Source organism: Antennarius striatus, chromosome 3 (assembly GCF_040054535.1).
Source record: "Antennarius striatus isolate MH-2024 chromosome 3, ASM4005453v1, whole genome shotgun sequence".
In the NCBI taxonomy this organism is placed as follows: domain Eukaryota; kingdom Metazoa; phylum Chordata; class Actinopteri; order Lophiiformes; family Antennariidae; genus Antennarius; species Antennarius striatus.
The window spans coordinates 11,333,339-11,355,928 of record NC_090778.1 but is presented as its reverse complement, the minus strand read 5'-3'; the positions used below and the strand labels follow the sequence as shown (position 1 = coordinate 11,355,928).

General features: G+C 40.6%; 1 protein-coding gene across 30 annotated transcripts in view; it reads right to left on the bottom strand.

Annotated features, from left to right (window-relative positions):
* Positions 1-22,590, bottom strand: part of camk2b1 (calcium/calmodulin-dependent protein kinase (CaM kinase) II beta 1) — a 71,913-nt gene that overhangs the window by 17,440 nt on the left and 31,883 nt on the right. For 10 of the 30 annotated variants that reach the window (XM_068310716.1, XM_068310726.1, XM_068310733.1 and 7 more), the window contains exons 7-16: positions 20,191-20,293; positions 19,325-19,408; positions 19,091-19,185; positions 14,469-14,591; positions 14,186-14,269; positions 12,103-12,145; positions 9,901-9,996; positions 5,626-5,663; positions 3,551-3,583; positions 562-630 (exon numbers count right to left, since the gene is read on the bottom strand). In XM_068310716.1, coding sequence (XP_068166817.1) covers positions 562-630; positions 3,551-3,583; positions 5,626-5,663; positions 9,901-9,996; positions 12,103-12,145; positions 14,186-14,269; positions 14,469-14,591; positions 19,091-19,185; positions 19,325-19,408; positions 20,191-20,293 — 768 coding nt within the window. The remainder of the gene's footprint in view (positions 1-561; positions 631-3,550; positions 3,584-5,625; positions 5,664-9,900; positions 9,997-12,102; positions 12,146-14,185; positions 14,270-14,468; positions 14,592-19,090; positions 19,186-19,324; positions 19,409-20,190; positions 20,294-22,590) is intronic. The other 20 variants (XM_068310722.1, XM_068310731.1, XM_068310738.1 and 17 more) reach the window with 10 other exon arrangements.

Here is a 22,590-nt window from a genome sequence, read left to right as displayed (position 1 = left end):
ACTTGAGGTGTGGTGCCGGTAGCCCGGGTGCATGCAGGTCTTCATTCCAGAAGATTTCACACCGTTAACAAAAGAGATGGAATTAATCTCTGAGGCTTCTGGTGTGCTTTTTAGCTAGAAGGACCTTTGCAGACCTTTCGACTTGATGCACACACATTGGGGAGTAATGTCTCCACAGGAGCAAAAATAGAAAGGATGGGGTAAATCATACTGACAACCCCAGCAGGCAGTGGTTGTCTGTTCATCGTTGGCAAACCTTTAACTGAAAGATAAAATGACATGGCAGCACACTATCAACCTAACTGCAAGCCACATAGCATCCCTACCTATGATGGGTAAATATTTCCTGACAGCACCTGCTGGTTTTGAGACCTTTGGACTGCTGTGTTCTTTGTTAAACAAAGATCCACGTTTCACAAGAAGGACGGAGAGGCCAAACAGACACAAGTGAAGGTGTTGGGGTGTGGTGGGGGGTGAAGGCAGAGATCTTGATGGACAGACGGGCGGTTTAGAGAGACATACACAACCACGACTGAGAGAACGGGCTGAGGAGGTAAATACCAGAGCAGGTGAAGGGACGTTTCCTTTGGGGCTGGTGACTATGCTGTTTTTGGTGCTGTTTGTCTGGGGCTGTGCAGGAGAGGAGAGCAGAGGGAGGAAAGACAACAAAAGTGTTAACAACAAGAGGTGAGTATTGTGAGCGTGTGTCCATGCATGTGCTTTTCTACATACGTTTGTCATTTGGAGTCTTATATTAGAGGATTAGTTTTTTAACATGGTGTTTTCAACATTCTTTTGTGAACTGTCACAACTTTAGTTTAGTTTTAGATTGATAAGTTACAGCAATTTTTGGTGAACTGATAATACCAAACTAAAAAATGTAAATTTGGGATCTGGGTTTGGGTTAGCGTTTTAAGTTTACGCTTTTAGATTTTCATTAGTATAAATAAATAAAAACATCATTAACAGTTGGTTAGGATGTGTTTGTGAGTCCCGTCTACCAGAGAGTGAAGTCAACGGCAGCAACAAAGGGCCACCACATATTAATGCACAAGAATAATTTATAATTCTGAGAGGTGGTGACATGAGAGGAAGAGTAACGGAGTGACATCATCATTATGTCACTGCCGACTGCGGCTGCTTTATGAGTTCGGATCTCAATGATTCATCGGTGCCATTTCTGCGACAATATATTTATAAGCCCCGATCAAACGCTGCTTTGAAGACCACGCATCAAAGTGTGGCCAATGTTCAAGACCCAGTTCAATTGTATTTTTACATAGAATCTACATACATCATTTGCAGTGCAGTCTTGTCTGATTAAACATTAGCTTGAAAGTAATACAGAGTCTGCGGTGTGGAAGTGAACGACCCAAAGAGACTCACTTTACAAGATCAGCTTCAAGTACCGCTAACAGAGTCGGTGACAGAGGTCAAAAAAAGGTTGTGAATAATTTAATGTACGCTTTTCCTGTTTTCATATGTTGTCAATGTTAAATGAAAGAGAGGAGTCTCATGAGATAGGTAAGAGAATCCTCCACGACTCTGATGAAAAATCAAGCTAGCAATATTGTGTCACATCTGAAGCTACAAAATTATCTAAAAAACAACACTTAGGAAATCCCACTGACTTAAACTTGGTCCCGTCTCTTATTTAAAGGCATCGTCTGGAAATGTAAACCAAAAACAAAAACAAAACAAAAACAAATACAGCACATATTGTATCATTATTAAGTCATCTGCCTCCCTCCTGTTAGTTTAGCTCAGTTAAAATAAAACAGCTTTGATGACTTAAGCTAACACCAAAGCAACAGTTAGAACTACACTAGAGAGAGTGTTTGGTATTCACCGGCGGTCCGCTGGGGAAAGAAGTAGAGCTACATATTTTCTTTTGGCAAAGTGGCTGCGGAAAAACATTCATATTCATGAAGACGGCAAAAGTGTTTGTGTTTTGGATAAGACAGGGTGGTAAAAACCAATGGTTACCCTTAAAATTAACTCATAACTAAAATAACTACTGTAATTCATTGACCTCGTAATAGAGGCATCCAAATATAAAGTACCAAAACATACTAAAACAAAGGGGAATAAATCCCTCGCTAACGGTTACAGAACTCATAAGAAAATAAGAAATCATAGCAGATTATTGTTGATCAGGAAAGTTTAAAATAATTGTGATACTAATTTGATATCTTATCCCCCAGTCAATCACACAGGCGTTTATAAATTTGTGAAAGGAGAATATTTAGATGAGAAAAACATTATTATTAGAGGTTATTATATTTATTTATATTCATTTTCTTTTAAATAATCCCAGTAACTGGAACAAGAAGTAAAGTAGGACGAGTGCTTAGAGGAGAGAGAGGACATGATATACAAAAGCAGACGCACAACACAATGCATACACACGAGAAAGCACAGGTGAAAGCATGTGTTAGCTGACAATAACATGTCATACAAACATTTCTTTCACACACACACACACCCACCCACACACACACACACACACACACAAAATGAACTCATACACACAAAACCAACCAAAGCCATCTCTCCGCAGTAGCAACAGAAAACATAATTCTTCTTCAGCGCAGCGATCAGTAGGTGACGTTTCTCACTAATGCTGATCTGCAGGATCAGGTAAGTGTCTCAGCATTTACACTTGAATGTCAACGACAGACACACCATCAATGTCCTGGATGGTAATTAAAAAAATAAAATGATGACGAGTACAAATGATCCACTGTCAGTGAAGTGATGGTCCGCACGTGAGAAGCTACATGTTCAGCAGGCATCGCTCGTCTTAACACAATCAACATGGTTTCACAATGTTTCTGTGAGCAAAGAAAGAGAAAGTGGGTAAAAGTATTCAGAGAAGATTCTCCAGATGGACAAATGATTCAGTGGAAGGAAGAACACATGGAAAGAAGAACAGAGAGGATGATGGGTATGTGGAGAAAAAAAAGGGTACCAGGTTGTAATGGAAAAAAATGTGCCTTAAGGCAGAAAAGAGGCGACATATTAACGTCCAGTTCACTTATCTGATTTTAAAAAATATGTCAGGTGCTGACGTGAGTCCTGAGATGGTCCCAGGAGCAGGTTTATCCCTCATTGCCTATACTGATATCATTTGTGCTTGAATATCTGATGTCTTGTTGGAATGAAGAGTTCTGTGTCAAAACTACAGCAGAAGCTCTGAAACATCCTACTTCTACCATGTTTCAGAGTAACACAGAGTCTGGTTTTGTTACAGTCCAATATGCAAGACCCAAAGACTTCTCCTTGGAATTGAAGTCAGTTTTTTTTTGTGTTTGTCATTTTATTTATCCACATCTGCTCATGCAAACTGCTGACACTGCCAACAACATTATCCTCCATCAAAACTGTTTAAATAGAAAAACAAAAGCTTTTTAAATTAGGTAAGATTTTATCAGAGCCTCAATAAAGAAAGATTGTGGTCGTTAAACAAAACAGGAGAGGTGAGTGACTAGAAGTGACTAGAAGGAGAAAAAAAATGGAGAATAGACAAATGCAAAAAGAGCATGCTCACCATACACTGGACAGTAGAGCTGGACTTGCGTTTCTGTCATCAGGCATTTGATGGGCGGATGGGTGTATTGATGAATGGGCGGACAGATGGATGGTGGAAGAAGGGTTGTAAAAGATGAATTAACTTATGAAAAAAAAAGACTTTACTCACACAAAGAACAAACTTTTCAAGGAAAAAAAACTTGTGCAGTTTGATGGCAACACCATCTCCAAACCTTAACAACAAGGAAATACATAAGACAGCTCTGATAAAGCAGAAGAATGGATGTTTCTTCTCTTAGAAATTTGTTTCAGAGAAAGCAAAGTGTTGCAAGCATGAAGGGAAGGTTGTGACTTTAGTGGAGATGATCAGGAAGATCACATAAGACATGGGAAAACTATGGCTAGCTGAGATCGAGACAAGAACTAATGGAAAAGCAACAAAACGGAACCAAAACAAAAACAAATTGAATTCTTTCAGATTACTGAACCATCCTTTCACAACACTGTCTAAACTGTAAGTGGATACACATAACATTAATCCATATATTACATACATAAATATGTTTCAGACAAAACCACTTCAAAAGAATACACACTCTAACCCTAACAATTATATCAATGTGTATTAACACTACACACACTGTAGTGACACTGCATGAAATCCCAAATGGCGTGGATTTAATAGGACGTAGCACTTAGTATGCAGTTAGTGCCAGAGAGAGTGAGACTCCCTTCTTGAACTGAGAAAGTTGTACAGCTGAGAATCATCAGGTGCCAGCGATAAACTAGCAGGAGAAGAAGGAGCGGAGGAGAGTCCACTGGGAGGAGGTCATGGTCAGCAAGAAGAACAAGAAGGACTTGTGGAGGCGAGAAACACGGGGAAAATCAAAAGATGACTGGAAATTAGAGCAGGGACAAAAGCAAATGAAGAAGATGCCTTTAGAAATGGTTTGGACAAGTGTGTGGGGAGCCTGTTGCTAGGCAATGAGAGCACCACAGTGGAAGTAAGCATCTATTTCTGTCGTCTGCGTTTCCAGGGGTCCAGACTGGCAGCTATTCCTGGAACTGGAGTCACATTCACTGCTGAAACGACTGAGCAGGGAGAAGGAGGGGGGCATATACACACACTGCTGCATGCACAATCACACACACGCACGCACGCACGCACGCACGCACGCACGCACACACACACACACACATACACACAAGGAAACCATGCATATGAACTCCTACACTTACACACATTTGATGTGCTGGCATTCTTCCACCCCCAACTGTGCTTTCAAACTAACAAAAATGTGATGGATTTGCACATTGTTCTAAACACAATCTCACACCTATAGGTGTGTGTGTGTGAGTGTGTGTGTGTGTGTGTGTGTGTGTGTGTGTGTGTGTGTGTGTGTGTGTGTGTGTGTGTGTGTGTGTGTGTGTTCTCTGGCCAACAATGCTGAGAAACAAACACATTACTTTCTATGAACACAAGGTTCCACGCTTTTTCACATAAGCTCATGTATGAACACAGACACTTGGACGGAAGTTCCGTGTGGGAAGTGTTACTGTAGTGTGTGTGTGTGTGTGTGTGTGTGTGTGTGTGTGTGTGTGTGTGTGTGTGTGTGTGTGTGTGTGTGTGTGTGTGCGTGAGCGTGGGATGGTGAGCGCTCTTCATTAAAAGATGCACATAAATGTGGGGTTAAAGACCAGATGGGGTGAGCAGGAAAAGGAAACACTGAAAGAGGAGAAAGAAACAGAACTGGATGGAAGAGAGGCAGTTTCATTTAAGAATGGAGACACACATGCGCACGCACACACACACACACACACACACACACACACACACACACACACGTACGTAGCCAGAGTTGCAGTAAACCAGAAGACAACTTAACATAAGAAGAAACGACATATCGTGACACAAGGACACAGAGCACAAAATCTATGTGGAGCCAACACATCTAACCACAAAGGAGCGAGCGGATAGAGAAGGCAAAAGTCAAACAGAATAGAAAATACAAAGAATGGAGCAGAGAAAACAACAAAAGAAGAGGCAGAGCGAGGAAGAGTTATGAGGAGTGAGGAGAATGTGCTGACCCTTACCTTGACATCTGCCTTTTTGTTGAGCAAGGTCTTAGCTGCTGAAATGACAAATACAGGACAGCATAACTGGTCAGTGGTGGAAGTATGAAATAAAAAAAATCTTAATTGAACTCTGAATCATTTTTACAAAGACAGAGAGAAAGGGAACTTCACTGAAAACAGCCCTCCAGCGATCCTAGCTAAGCAACAAGGAAGAGGTAATGAGCAATTAATAGTGACTTTATTATCCTTTTGAATAACACACCATGCATCATAATTGTAATGAATTTACACTTTCTTCAGTGTTGTTCTTCTGGTAATATTGGACGATGAAGGAACTTCTAAAATTAGTCCGTTTGTGCCAAAGAAGCTTTAGTGGGTGATATAATGGCTTATATAGACCTGGGTTTGATACTGAAGTTCAAACACAGCTTCCATGATGTGTCAGCACAGTATACATCAACACATCATACATCAACACATTATACATTTATACATAAAGAACACATTTATTGTCCCAGTCTGCCATGTACCAGCTGCAAAGTTCAAATGCTTTGCGGTAAAAAAAAAAGAAAAGATAAAAAGAGATGTTTACTTTTTAAACAGGCAAACAAAATTGTATAATAAATGTTGGTTCTTGTCAAGGTCCTCAAATGGGAAAGTGTTTAAGAGCTCTGTGGGGGCATTATGAAGGATTAGTCTTCAGTCTGCTCTCTAATGGAGAGTAACACGGGGTGATATTGTAGTCTTCTGACGAGCATAGTACCCATAATCCCTTTCAACAGTGGAAACTGTGTACAGACAATAGAAAATGGTCTGCAGCGCCTTCACCATGACTCCAGCGCTACAGCAAAGACAAGCACGGTGGTGTGATGCATGAGGTAACATAAGGAAGATGGTTCAGCCTGAGCAGCCCCCAAAAATATGAGCCAGACTCTCTGACCGACCTGAGATGGATGAGCCTCCTGTGCATTTTTGTTCCAATAGTTATCCTGAACATTATTGGGGCTTTCTTTGAGACCACTTCTCCAACTCAACTACTTTCATCATTCATCATTCATCTGGGACACGTCGGTGCCGGCTGCCTGCCAGTCTGAGCACCAGACTCCCAAGCTCTGTAACTCCTCTAGAACGTAACCCTTCCTGAGACCTATTGAAGGGGCTGAGTGCTAATCAGGTCTAATGAGATGTTATCACGTCAGAAACCACATGACACAAAACACTATTCTGCTCTGACGGCATTTTCTTCCATTTTTGTGCTTTCTCACTGTGTGTTACTCTCTGTACATATGAGACTTAGCTCCCTATGATCCACATTCAGCACAGACATCCTTTGGGTAGTGGTGTCTTAAGAAGAGAACAGTCCAGTAAGAATGAGACTAGTTCTAAGACAGACATAAACCCTTGAGAAGATTCTAAGGGCTGTATTTGAAAAGTAAGAGAGTGATTCGGGGTGACACTGAGGAGACAGGGTGTACAGAATACATCAGTATGCCTTTTGTCCTGCCTCCATTTTTCTACTTGTCCTTCTCTGTTATCTCATGCTAAAAAAAGAGGTCAATATTTTCAGCAATCTACTAAAGAACAATAGGAAGTGACATGGTGGCAGAGTAACCAGGACAGACATGACAACGGCATGAACGTGTGTGTGGTTTATTGTTGTGCTGCTCTTCCTCCTTCCAAAGGCTTGTTGATACTGAGAAGAAGACATGGGGTCAGAGTAAGGCCAGATCATTCACATTCTTTGATGGCAAATGGGAAGAAGATATGAAAAGGAAGCAGAGAGACAGAGTAAGAAGAAGAGGAGGGATAACCAGGAAAAAAAGCCTTTCAGGGTGTTCTTTGACCAAAAGTGGATCTTCTAAAAACCCTGGACTGAACATGGCTAAAACTGGCCCAAATTCAATAAAAAAGAAAAAAGCTCTGTGGAAAAAAAAATCTTAAAAATCAAAGATAGTTTCATTTAAATTGAAGATGCAGAAGCAAGGAACACTCCTTACCTTGCCACAAATTACACATGAAGCAAGAAGAGAGAGGAGGAAGAGATTAAAACAAAAAACACAGCTATAAATTCCAATTAGAAACTTTCAAGATGCACCACTGCAAGACGCAGGGATGGGCATGTAGAATCTAGAGATGCATCAAGCAAATGGAGAAACCCATTAAGATGTAGATGTTTCTCTAGAAAATATTTCTAGACGTTGCTGGGATGTATTAAAGGCTTGTTTCTCTACTCCTGTTCAGGGGGGAGGTGTAGTGGAGAGTGACTCTACTTGTGTTTATGAATATGGAAGCTGGAGTGGGGCCTTCAGTGAGCCAGTGAGGCTGATAGGGGGAGACAACCCACTATAAATATTCGATAGGAGCCTAGTGGAGGCTGAGGGCCACAGAGAGGACCCCAACGAAACAAGGACACTGGCACTACTTCTATCTTAATTGAGGGTCATGTGAAGTCTTTACTTGTTGATGCCTGCGGTTCATTTCTGCATACTCACAACGGACATGATTGGGTCCACATTTATTAAAACGTACTCCAAATCTCCTTCTGTTGCATTTCATCTCTAAAACAAGTACATCTACTTATTAAGAGCATTCACATACAGAACTCTCTATTCTGAAGTAGCCACTGCACAGTGGTTGCTGATCAGCACACAAAGCAAATTAGTAGATTTATATTTGATATTTGAAGCTCATGTAAAACTCTAAGCAGCTTTAACTCTTTCAAAACGTCAGATGGAGATGAGGATGCTTACTTTTATTATTTGATTTTTATTTTCTCACTACACTAAACATTCTGGGTCAATTATTTCCCTCTTTCTCTTTCTTTCTGTTGCATCTATATGTTTGTGACATACACTCCTATGTCACCAGGATACGTTTGATGTTTTTTGCTCCAGCAGAAACCTTGTCTTTAACACTTCTTCAAACTTGTACAGCCCCACAGGAATTTCTGTCAAATCAAGTGTTTCCGCTGTTATAACACATCTCTAAATCTTGCATCACCTTCCGTCTGAACACACGAAGAACAATCTGGCATCAAAGTTTAAAACTGACATGTCTACACAGCTGATATTGAAGTATACCAATAAATTAAAAACAGTGAAGAATTTTTTTTTTTACTTCACAAGAATCAGCCCAGCCTTGCATCTTCCATAATGTTCACCATGCACCAAAATCCCTCCCATGTTGCAGCACATGCACCAGTTCAGGGCCCCATGCAGCATTCACTGACAATTCCATCCTTAGTGTGAGGGGGGCAAACTTTCCAGTGTCATTATCAGACAGAAAAAAGAAGAGAGAGGGAAAGAGGACGGTGGAGAAAACTGAGATGTGACAATATGAAGGAAAGAGGGGAAAGTGGGAGAAAGTGAGTTGATTAGGTGATGTGATGTCTCAGAAAATGGACAATAACATGACTGGATATAGTAAATTTAATGAAATAAAATGAACCTAATATGACAAAGAGTGGGGAAAAAAGAAACATAGTAACAGGTTGGCCATGTGGGACTGAGTCCAGAGATTAACATGAACCAGTGGGAGGAGAGCAGTGATGGACGACAAAGACATCAGATCTCTGACAGGAGGTGACAGACGTTCTGGCTTAGAAAATGGCAGCAGGAGCTGGGTTTCCCTCCAAAATTTTTATAAATTATGACTCAACAGATAAAATGAGAAAATAGAAACTAAAATATGCATAGAATGATCTCATCATTAAAAATTAAAAATTGTGATTTATTCAACCAAAAAACTTTTTGAGATACTCATGCTCTCATTGTGTCTGTAATGTTTTGACCTTTAGATGCAGCAAATAAAGGTCTCCATCAAATATAAATACAAACATGGAAAACAACGCCAGAAATTTAAATTTTCTTACTTTGATGGATGGATAGAAAAATAGTGAGCTGCATTTTTGGTTTTATGTTATGTTCAAAATGGTGCGTAAAACCTGCTAAAATAGTGGGATGGAAACACAGCTAATACTACTGATGATGAGTAAATGGAACATGAAGTTAGCCATGTAGATATCCAGCCATCATGCTCTGAGCTCCCATGCTGAGGAAAAATGTGTGTGTGTGTGTGTGTGTGTGTGTGTGTGTGTGTGTGTGTGTGTGTGTGTGTGTGTGTGTGTGTGTGTGTGTGTGTGTGTGTGTGTGTGTGTGTGTGTGTGTGTGTGTGTGTGTGTGTGTGTGTGTGTGTGTGTGTGGTGGGGGTAGGGGAAGAAGAATTTAGTATAAAGGATAGGAAGAGGGTGGGGTTGGAGGAGGCAGAGACCCCTGGGTGAGGCCACCATGCTACCTTGTTCCACCAGCCCTGGGGTGGTGCCGGCGGCTGCAGCTGCTGCTGCTACAGCTGCAGTGACAGAGGCTGGAGCTGTGGTCTGCCTGCTGCCCACTGTTAAGAGTCCAATCCCCAGCCACACAGGGAGAAAGACAGTTACAAGGAGGGTAAGGGGAAAATAAAGGAATAAAGAGTGGAGTGACATTTAGAAAGAAAGGTTATAAAGAAGAATGTGAGAGGAGGGGTGCGACAGGCGCGGCAGGAGGTGGGTGAGCAGGGTGGGGGGAGAAGAGAAGAAAGATGAGACACAAATTGCAGAGACAAATAGGACTTGTTAGATTAAAGACGGGAGTGTGATTTACGTATGAGCAGTGACATTATGTTGTGACATACAGTACAACCTGTCACATATGTATCCATTGCTCTGACAGGAGGATCAACAAGGAAAAATTATGGAGACAGAAATGTCACCTGAGTGTAGGACTGTTGTCTTTTCTCAATATATCTCAGAGAGCTGCAGCCTCTTAAGGATGATCATGGAGATAACGGCACGAAATTTGACGGCGCTTGACGACCAAAATGTTTTATTTGTCAATAAGTTGTTATGCTCAATCCTTGCAAATTTTCACAAATAATACATTGATTGTTTCAATTATAAACAATTCGAACTTTTGAAAGCTTTGATTCCTCAATTTCATCGTTACATTGATATGAATTGTACAAGACATTACAGCGGCATCCGACGAGAGACAGGACCTCCTCAGTGTCAGCACGGGGACACAATACAGCGATCTGCATTATGTATGTCTCATAAAACATAATGAGAATAAAGTCCTACTACACAAAACACTGGTGATTACTTATGCATTGAGGTAATTTGGCATGTCTTTTACAGAATGTCTGCCCCTTATTTTTAATTGAATTCATTTCTCAACCGCGCTCTGACTCATTCATCAGATCATCTCACACATAATAGATTAGTTCATCCAAAGGGAGCGACACAACCAGACTACAAGCCTGGTTGAGCAGATGTGTGAGACAGAAAGAGCTGGATGACGTGCAGACCATTTTCCATTGCAAAGCACACAGCGTAAGAGCTGCACACGTACTATCATCTATGTACTTTAATTACACACTCATAGTGTACACAAACACAAACTCATAGATTTAAGAAAAAAGTTATTGAAGTTCAAGGATGATAAACAAAGTGCCTTGAATCTTCCATAATCAAGAGTTCCCCACAGACACGACTATCAATGGTCACTCATGAATGAGCTTCATCAGCGCCAGGCTACGGATCAACGACCTCCAAAAAAATTCCAAATGGAGAAACTCATCAGAAGTAAGAATGAGTTCCAACTACTGAGCTGAAAATACCCCACTGAATAAAACTGATTTTTATTCATTTCTAGTCGAGAGATATTAGATGTAAGAATTTCACTCTCGATATGTTTGAAAAAAAGTATAATACCTAATTTCAACACAACTGTTTTTGAAACAGATGTTCAAGAAAAGCGTAAAGAAAAACATGTTTTTCTAAATTGCTGTTTAAAACATAACGACACACCAATGTTCATTTTGAAATAGTGAGTTAGCATTCTGGAAGCAAAAGAGGTACAACATAAAATAGAGTAGAATCGTCTATTGTGACGTTTCACACATGCATCCAGTAACACCTTGTAAATAATAAGATCTCATTTACCTTCCCTGTTCCCTTGATATCACCAAGACAATTTTTGCTGATTTTTTTTTTCTAAGTTTCTGATTGCTAAAAAAAAAGAGATTACTAAAACAAAACAAAACAAATGTCAATCTTCCTGCTACTGGGGTTATAGAGGACATTCCACACTTTTGACAGGATTGCACATCCAAAACTAAAAAGTCCTGTGCTATTGGGTTTTTTTTTCATGGTGTACAAATCCTGCCTTAAAATAACCCTCCTCACATTGTTTAAATTCAGTAGCCAACAGTCACCTCTGTAGACTTGGCAAATGGCAAAAGGAGAGATTAGCTAGGATCAATTGCAAAAGTCAGGTTTGAGGTGAAGGGTTAGGTCACCTTCAGTATTTGTATAAAACAATAAAAGTGGCAAGAAAGCAGTACAATCTGAATATTTATCACATCTGCAGTGAATGTATATTGTCTAATTAAGACTCACTCATATGAATGGTAGATTCTGAGTCATGGGGGATACATAAATAATGTCCAAGCAAGACTTACCAGAAAAATTTCGTGAAACCAGCATGGTAGTAAGAATGGCCCCCTAGGGGAAAAAGACACAACATATTTAATTTGAATCACTGAAATTGATTACAGGATTTCAGAAGGTTGTATTTTATTATTATATTACTGACAAAATCAAATGAAATGAAGTGAAATCAAATCAACTTAAAGACAATGAAATCAAACGGTGGCACAGTCAACAAAGACCCTTTAAGCGGCATTAGTCCAAGACAGATGTGAGACAGAGCGAGAGAGAGAGAAACCATCGTATTGAAAGACTTAATGTGAATATTTCAGACTTCCATACGAAATTAAACTTTTGCTAAATATTTTATTTGATTGCATACAAAAACTTTCAAGCAACTTGAAAATGTGGCTCAACAGCACCTATAGCCACCAACACTAAAAGACAAGCCTGTAGTGATGTTTTGATCAAATGCTATGTTGCGATTGTGTGATGTCTTATTCTCTTTTAAATGTACAGTAAGTGTTTGAATATTTATATTTTATTATATTTTAGATGTATTTTACTGGTTTTAATTATTTTTATACACCATGGCCAGGGGACTACAGATAAAAACTAGCCTTCTGGCTAATTTTTACATTTTTAATCATGTGCAGTCATGTGTTTCATGAAATTGTATTGCCCCCCTTTGAAATAAACTAAACTAAACTAAGCTAAACATTAAAACCCAGAAATAAGTTTCATTGTATAGCTTCCAACGGCGGCACGGTGGCGCAGTGGTTAGCGCTGCCGCCTCACAACGAGGTGGACCTGGGTTCGAGTCCCGCTCTGTGCGGAGTTCGCATGCTCTCCCCGTGTCTGCGTGGGTTCTCTCCAGGTTCTCCGGCTTCCTCCCACCTCCAAAAGCATGCGCTTCAGGTTGATTGGCCGGTCCCAAATTGACCGTAGGAGTGAGAGTGTGTGTGAATGAATGATTGTTTCTATGTGGCTCCGCGGTACACTGGTGTCGTGCCCGGAGTGTCCCCCGCCTCACGCCCTGAGACTGCCGGGATAGGTACCGGCTCCCCCGCGACCTGCGTTAGCGGATTAAGCGGGTTGGAAGATGAATGAATGAATGTATAGCTTCCAGTAGAGTGAGTTATGGAGTCCATGAACCAAACATAACTTGAGTTAAACTTTAAAACATTACTCCATCAATGGGCCTTTGTATTGCGTTGCATCAGAAAGGAAACTACATATTATGTAGAATGACACCATACCTGAACAGCTCTTTCTTTATGCTCAGTGCCAGTGTCAGGGACAATGCATTGATACCCACTGTTACAGCAGCTATCAACGCACTATGTTCTGTGCTGGTTCTCTTCCCCCTCTCTCCTTTATAACTCTGCTCAAGTGTTGATCATGGAGTGATCATGAGGGGCTGAAGAGGAGTGTTCAAAAGTTCAGCGAATGAAGAGTTGGGACTGGGGGCTTTGATGCCTCTGAACCTGGAGGTGTTCTTATCTGTTAAGTTAATTCAGTTGTAATTTTGATATATTCTGTTAATAAATCCCATGGTTCGTCCTTTTGTAGCATCGTCTGTGGTAATTTTGGTAATTTTTTAATTGCAGCCCCTCAGAGCCACTGAAATGTGGAACTTAATAACGTATTTTAGCCTTCAGCCAGTCTTGAATTTACATAGGATTAAGCGGCACGGTGGCGCAGTGGTTAGTGGGTTCGAGTCCCACTCTGTGCGGAGTTCGCATGCTCTCCCCATGTCTGCATGGGTTCTCTCCGGGTTCTCCGGCTTCCTCCTACCTCCAAAAGCATGCGCTTCAGGTTGATTGGCCGATCCAAATTGCCCGTAGGAATGAGTGTGTGTGTGCATGGTTGTATGTCTTTGTGTGTGACTCCGCGGTGCACTGGCGTCGTGCCCGGAGTGTCCCCCACCTCACGCCCTATGCCGCCGGGTTAGGCTCCGGCTCCCCGTGACCCGCTGCGGCGGATACAGTGGTGGTAATCTGAAGATGACTGACTAAGTGAAAGCACTATGCATGTCAAAACTTGATAATTCTGTTTGTTAAAGCAGAAGAGAAGATATGGGAAAGAGTGAACAATCTGAACATGTAAACAAACCTTGAGTTTCCTTCTGGCATTGAATTTCTTCAGGCACTCCACAGTCTCCTGTCTGTGCATCATAGATGCCACGGTGGACCGTTGCTAGGAACGAGCAGAAAGATGAGATGGGGAAGATGTGGGGAAAAAAGAAGAGAAAAGAGACAATTAAAACACATTTGTTAATCAAGTTTTTGGTCTGATGTGTTTGGTGTGATGAAACCATGTCTGCCCAATTATTTTCACTTCTCCAACATGTGAAGTCTGTGAGGACTGCTGACTATGTGATGTTGGCCACACTTACGCAGACCCACGGGTGCTTAAGGGCCTCTTGAGCAGTGATCCTCTTGGCTGGGTTGATGGTCAGCATCTGGTTGATCAAGTTTTTGGCCTCTGGGGTGACTGTGTCCCACTCAGGGGAAGGAAACTAAAGAAACAAGCATAACCGCATTTTCATGTTTCAGTGTTCAGGTGAAATTATTGAGTGACTTATTCATCAACCAAAGTCTATCAGCAATTATTTTGACAATTATTTAATATATTTAGTATTTTTTCAAGTAAATGTACTAAACATTTAAAAGTTACAGTTTGCTTAAAGGGAAAATTAGCTGATTGTGGTTCTGTTATATCTTTAAGTTATATCTTTAATGTGAAACTGTTGATCAGACAAAATGAGACTAGACAATAACTATTAATTCTCCAACAGGAGAACTACTAGACAATAACCAACAGATTTACTAATAATGAATTGTTAATTTCAGTCCTTTTCAAGTTCTGAAGGTCATATGAAACCATGTAGTTATTTTTACCAACAGCTTTCCATTTTTATGAAAACATTTTCTCAGTTATTACAGATAACTACTACATAATATATGGGAAGGGCATGTGCCAAAGACGAATGCATTGAACGTTTGAGTAGATCCAGACAAAAGGTGAATTCATGTCACAACCCTGAGGTCAGACATTCTTCTGATGCACATGTCTTGTAGGAACTTGGATTAGCAATTAATTTAACTAAACAGTACTGCTGTGCCTTGGTAGAAGTATGCGCTCTATTGGGTTCCCTTCTTACTGATGCTGTTTCTGTCTGCCTTCCTTTCACAAATCCAAATTCATGGTTCACTCAACAAAAGAACAGAATTTGAGGCAGATATTTTTTAAGATGCTGATTATCAGGAAAATATTCAAACCATATTCATCACAATCACCAGTGATTACATTTGAATCCCACCGCTTCATCTGCAGTAAGAAGATGAATGAATGAATGAATGAAAATTTGAATCATCAGTTATGTATCACATAACAATGAGACAAAATTTAGCATAGGTCTTGAAAACTCCTGTCAGATTGTGGGTGACTTATCACAACCCTGCAGAATGATGACCTGTTTTATAGCAGTTACTATCCCTCCTACACAAAAACACACTAATTTGCAGTAATATCTTTAATGATTTTAGGGTAAATAATATACATGGTATTAAGTGAATAATGTCCTCCAACCATGAAATATTAACACATCCTTCATAAGAATCAAATATTTGACTGGAATACCATTTTGGAGACTACTCTGGCTAAGGTCTATGTGGTTGTTATTTACCCTCCATCAGGGACTTGTTATCCTTTATTTGATAATTCGACCTATCATGGACCCCCAATCCCGGACTCATCGAACTGGCAAAGAGCTTGATCACATTTTTGCTCTGAGTGGCTCCAAAGACATCCTCACAGTTACCTTCTACATGTCAAACCACTTCTTCCATACAATCTCTGCAAACTATCTCCCACATACTTCTCCTCCCTGGTCTGAGATCATCCTAGTTTGTGTCCTCTATTCGGTAAACCTGCTTGGTCTGTCCAGCCTGTCGCTGGATGATACCGTCCAAAAAGAGCAACAGAGTGAAAATAGTGCAAATCCGGTCCACCTGAAGACCTTGAGAGCTGCCAGTCTATATTGGCCTCCTTCTCTTCCAAAATCAATGCTGCAATGAAGTAGTTTTCCGGTGACAAAATCAAAAGGGCCAAAAATACAAACTCTTCATCTTCAAAAAGTCTGCCCAACCATACTCTTCCTCCTGCTACCAACGTCACAGTAATCATTTTTGCCTCATTCTTTATGGAGAAAGTTACAGCTAGTAGCCACCAATTCTCTGAGAATCCCATGAGTCTAACATGCAGCCATCCCACTCCATGCACTCAGCCTCCACCTGGTTCATAGTCTGTCCTTATCACATTTACCCTTGTCACAGAGGGCAAGCTACTCTTTCTACATATCCACTAGACTGTCATCCCAGCAAGCCTCCTACAGAAAATGGATTCCACCATCACTTTAGTGATGTCACTCATATGATCAATGTTCACTCCAAAGGCACCTTTCCATCCACATTTAAACCTCTACTCAAAAAACCTTCAATCAATCCCATTCAAGTTGGAAACTACTGTCGATCTAGCATCTCCCGCTCCTGTGCAAAACCATTGCAAGAGAGGTTTCAAAAGAGATCTACGTCCATTACCCAAACCAGTCCAGCTTCAAGAGTGGTCACTCCATGGAAAGGCCCTGTTGTCTGTGACAGAAGTACTTAAAATGGCCTGGTCAGCTGATCAGTCTTCAGTTCTCATTTTACTTGATTTATCAGCCACACTTGATACAGTCAAACACTACTTCCTTTTCTACATTCTCTCTGGCATGGGCATCACTGACAAAGCAATTTTTTGGTTTGAGTCTTACTTATCTAGGCATTCATTCAAGATGGCATGGCAAGGTCAGCTTCCAGCTTCGCGCTAGTTCTCCATCAGGGGCCCCCAAGGATCGGTGCTGGGGTTGCTGCTCTTTGCTATGCATACAATCTTGCTGGGGCCTATCATCCACTCGCATAGTTTTTCATATCATTGCTATGCAGATGATACCCATCTGTACCCGTCTTTTCCCCTGGAGGAACCCTAAGTTTCTCGGACACATACAATGTTCTTCTAACAAGTGTGCCCATGCGTGTGGTGAAACTAATTCAGATTATCCAAAATGCAGCAACACATCTGGTCTTCAACCAGCGAAAACCGGGCCACATCACCCCACTGCTCACCGAGCTCCACAAGCTACCTGTGGCTGCCTGCCTTAAGTCACTTAAGCTGACCTACAGGGAACTAGCTGGACTTGCTCCCTCTTCCTTCAACAATCCTATAAAAAAGCATGTTATCCCTCGTCTGCTGCATTCCTGGATCGTCTGGAAAAGCTGGTTGTACAGGCACGGCAATCCAGACTATTCCGTCTCTCTCTATCCTCAAAAAGCTCTTGAAGACCCAGCTCTTCCTAGCGCACCTTCTCTCTCAGCAGTAATTATCTTTATCCTCTCCTCTTCTCTCTATCATTCCCTCCTGTTTGCATACCTCTCTTCATCCTTTCTTGATCCTATCCCTCTCACTGCACCACAGCTCTGCACTTGAACAGATACTTGAGGATGGACATAGGTCTCAATGACATCATAGCTTGACTGTCTCTGACTTCTACGTTGCTTGGATATAAGTACTGTATATGCCTGATTACAAATATAAATATATTTGACATCTAATCAGGTTTTCAGTTTGATTTTTATCTTTTGTTCTTTTTGTGTAAGCAAAATACTATGTTGTTTGTGAAAGTTTGTTGTTCCTCGTACAATCATGTATTAACCATTGTATTAGCACATAATTTTCAAGGCAATTTATGATACACTCTAAGTTCTTTACTTTCACTTAATTTAAACACCCACATACCCTTGTCATTGGATTACTTGTAATCTAACAGGTGTTTAGCTGTTTTCTCTAAAACAACAAATCATTTTGTGATGATCTGCTTCTGCCGTGTTCTGTTTTTGTCATATTCATTTGTTACAGACTTTGTCTTTTGTTTATTGGTTTTCAGTTCATGTACTTTTCTGGTTTTCTGTTACCACTACATTCATGATTCTCTGCACCTGGTTTGTTTCCCCTGATTGTTTCGTTTGTTCGTTAACCAATCCGTGTTTAGTTCTTCCCCCAGTCAATTAGATGATCATTAGTTCCACCTGCAACTAACATAGCACCCTGGTCTGTCTATTTAAGACACTTCACTTCAGTTCAGGTCTGTCGCAGCGTAACTCTGTTTCCATTCCAGGATGCAGATGTCACCTCTTTCATTCTTGCATATATATATGATTTAATCTTATACTGAACATGTGAAACACATGTGACCTATGAAAAGATACTTCAATTTTTTTTTTCAAAAGCAGTGGACACTGACTTTATATATATATATATATATATATAAATTACTGTATTACAAATAGCAAAAACAGAACACACTTTGATGTGTTTCTTGTGCAAACTCCTGATGAAAAAGATGTTTGCTTTGTGTAATTTGTTAATTTTATTTAATTCTAAACCCACGTTATGCAATAACAATGCAAACACACTTGAAGTCCCTCATATTTATATATAGACTGATTTCAGCGCCAATTGCTGAGGGGACCTGCAGGAAATAACTGACATGCACATTAAATGTCTTCATCTCTTGCAAATAGGATTTAACAAGATGTGTCAAAGGTATTAATTTATTTGTACTTCTTTTCTCAGGCCAGATATAAACCCAAGAGTTTGTGTGATTTCAACATGTTGTTATTCAACAATATGTGAAGGTCAGTCCAGCACAGTCTCTAGCAATGTGTAAGAAATTCTAAACCTAGGATGTCCTTCTGTGTTTAGGCATAACTGTCTTATGAGAATCTCTGCCTGAGACTCTCCCTGAGTCTCCCTTTCTATTTGGCATGAACTTTAGTGTGATCTAAGGTGAAGTTCCCTGACTCGCCCCCCTGAAATATGAATGAGGTGACTGTATTACATAAGCACTGCCAAAAAGGAACAAGGGTAGTGAGAGGAGGGCAGAAATGAAAGAGAATGAGTGGAGGAGACACTCACATCGTAAGCCCCAGCCTTGATCTGCTGGTACAGCTTGTGCTGGTCCTCATCCCAGAAAGGAGGGTAACCCACCAGCAGGATGTAGAGGATCACCCCTGAGACATACACAAACACACATGTGGACACACACAAACTCACACCGAACATTTGCAACTTGTTAGGAAATGCGTTGGGTTTTTTTGTGTGTAAAATCATCAAGGAAAAGCCATATGTGTGCCTCTCTATTGAGCTCACCACAGGCCCAGATGTCCACAGGTTTGCCATATGCCTCCTTCCTCAGTACCTCAGGGGACAGGTATCCTGGTGTGCCTGCAAATCCTACAGTCAAAACACACACACACGCACACACAGGCACGCATACACACACACAAATGCACACTATTGATTGACATGCTCAAGTTAATCGATGATGCATCTGCTCTCCTACGATGAGCTTGTATAGAAATCAGGATAATCCGCTGTGAGATCAAACTGATTGATTCACAGTGTGCTGAGATCTGAAGACAGATTAGTGGCTTTAAGGTCAGCTCATTCAAAAGGATCCAATCCTTCCTTTAGAAAAGCCACACTGACACAGACAGGCACAGATGTGTCTCGTATAATTCAGGTGAGACGTGAAAGTGTGGCTAACGCCAATAGGTTCCCCCCCAATGGTACTTTTTATCCTCACTGCTTAGAAATCCTCAGAAAAACCTTTGTAATAACAAGAATCTGTCAATACTAACAAAGTGATGTAAGTAAGGACATCAGCATCCTGGTCTGTGCAATATACATTAAGTGTCCTAGTTATGAATTTAAAAAAAAAAAATTTTCCCTCCTATGACCACAAGAGGAAGAACAGAAAGAGAAAAAAATATTTTAGGGGCATGTCATCTTTTCTAGCTAAGTTACTCTTTATTGACAGCTGAACCTCAGTTGTTCACTGTCCTTTATTCGTCACTTGTCTCAAGTAATCATTTACCAAAAAAAACTTTTCATCTCTGCAATCTGCAATCCTGAACCTGGACTATATATATGAATTTTAATCTGGTCATCATGAAGCCCTTAACAACTTTACACAAAAATATAGAGGTATTAATCCCTGTATCCACTACACTTACCAAACCAGGCCTGCTGATCCCCCTGCACCTCAATGGCTAGGCCAAAGTCAGCCAGCTTCACTGCTGCATTCTTGCATTTGCTTGCTAGGAGAAGGTTCTCAGGCTAAAATGGGGAGGGGGACAGAAATCAGGTTACTGACACATACGATGACCTGCTGTGCATAAGCTGGATATATGCAGTTACATACACACTTTGTTAGAGTACATACTTATTAACACTGTAAAGCCACCCCATGCCCCCCTCACCCCCCCACACACACATTTCAACAAAGGAAACACAGAAATGCATTGCTAGCAAAACCAGTTTTTCATGGAATCGGATGCCTGGCATGTGCTCTCCTCTCTAGCCTTACTGCACATAGGAGATTGAATTTGGGACTAATGGCATTCAAGTGACTTGATTATACTGCTTGAGGTGGTCAGTCCCCGTATTTCATAATGTAATGAGATTAGAGTAGAGTAGGACTTTATTCATCCCTTCAGGAGGTTCCATCAGGGAGGTTTCATCAGGGAAATTAATTTCTCCGTCACATTACACACATATTACACAATCCATATTACATATAAGAAGTTATCAAATAACAATTGTGCAATTTTAATTGTGTTGTTTTATTTTTGTACTTTTAGTTTTGCACGCGATCTCGCTCTACAAGCACACCAAAGAGATGTGCTCCTTGTGATTGGAGCCTTGTGTGTCCATGCAGCAGCGCTGTAGTCTGTAGGCTCCATCTCTCTGGCCCAGATAATTCAGTCAGCCTCATTACTCTCTGTCAGAGGAGGGTTCTAATAATGGGCTGCTCTCCCCACTGGCCCACTGCTCCCTCTTGCTTTGCTTTTCCACATCTCTCTCCATCTCACTTAATTATTATCTCTGTAAAGGAAATAGGGGCCCTTGAATGAAGCACTGTGATGGGAAACAATACACAATATTAACACACAGACACACAGTGACTTTATTTCTCATTGATGCCAATGGCTTTTCATGGCTTTGAATGTCAACTACGCGAACAAGATAATCCATATCCATTATGATACTGCATACAAAAGCTTCAGTACTCTATCCCTTCCTCTGTACTTTGATTCTTGTTCTCTAAAGTTGAACTGAAAGACAAAAATGACTCCTCTGTTTAGTAAAGGTCTCTTTAGATTATTGATGATTGTTCTCCGGAACACAAAGGGCAGCTTTGTAGTGACCCTATCATGTTTTGGTTCCAAGTGATACAACTTTGTCACCAGAAATCCTCAAATACAAAATGACCGATGTGGACCTTTAAAAGTCTTTCACTTAGACTGATGTGCATTTCACAAAGTCTCTGTTTAGATAATAAATAAAAGTAAGACTCTTTCTCTTGTCTTTCAGAGATTAATGCTGGCCTTCCTTTTCTTCTTGTAGTGGTCCTAAAATTTACCACTACAAGCACAATTTTAAAACGCAGAGAACCAGCACATTAAATATAGGGTCCATTCCTGTCACTACATTGCAGAAGCATGATTTTTCACCCTCTGTTCTCGCTTCTTAGCTAATTTGGTTAGAGACGCAGAAATATGGTGTATTTAAAGTTCAGATACTTAAAAGCATTCTTTTACAGCCTTTGAGGTCCTGAAGGAAATGAGCAACAGAGAGGGAGTCTGTGAGTTAGCAAACTAGTAATCCTACAGCATGTCATCACATTCTCCTAGCTTGACTACTTGGTAAGGCTTTTCTCTTTTGTGAATGAGGGAGTTAGAACCTGCCAACACTGCAGCAGTGAGATAATCCCTGAAAATGATGTGGGTGGAAATTCTAGAAAAGCATGTGGTTTCATCAAAAAAGGTGCATAAACACAACAAGGCCACATGTTCAGACATAACAGGACATATTGAAATCATTTTGGATATAAGCGCTGTTTCCTGACGCTCTTCTGCACACATGTACAAACAAACAACTACATGTGCTGGCTTGGCTGAATCCGAGCGTGAGGGATGGAATATAGGAGGGATAGAAAATGCTGTACTTGAAAGCATTTCATGAGTGGGTGTTTCAAATAGAAAAATCTCATCATTCTCTCGTCCCTTTTATTACTGTCTAGAGGATCTGGGTCCATTTTGGTTTGTTGACTAATTCCTTCAGAGAAAGCGGTTGAGGTACACTTCAGTTAAGAGGAAACTTAGAGTGACTGCAGCGGTATAGAACGAGAAACAGGACTGAACTCTAGTGACCACAGACAAAAATATTCAAGGCTATAAGTTTAGATTTCTCAAAAATCAATTTTGTTCATGTGAGATGTAATCCTTTCCCATGCTGAGATGAATTCATGAGGAGTGAGGAAGAGTAGAGGAGGAGCATGAGCAATCAGGTCAAAAAGTTGGTGTGATTTTTACCAGCAGAAACTGCAGCTAAACTACAGCAAGACTGCAACT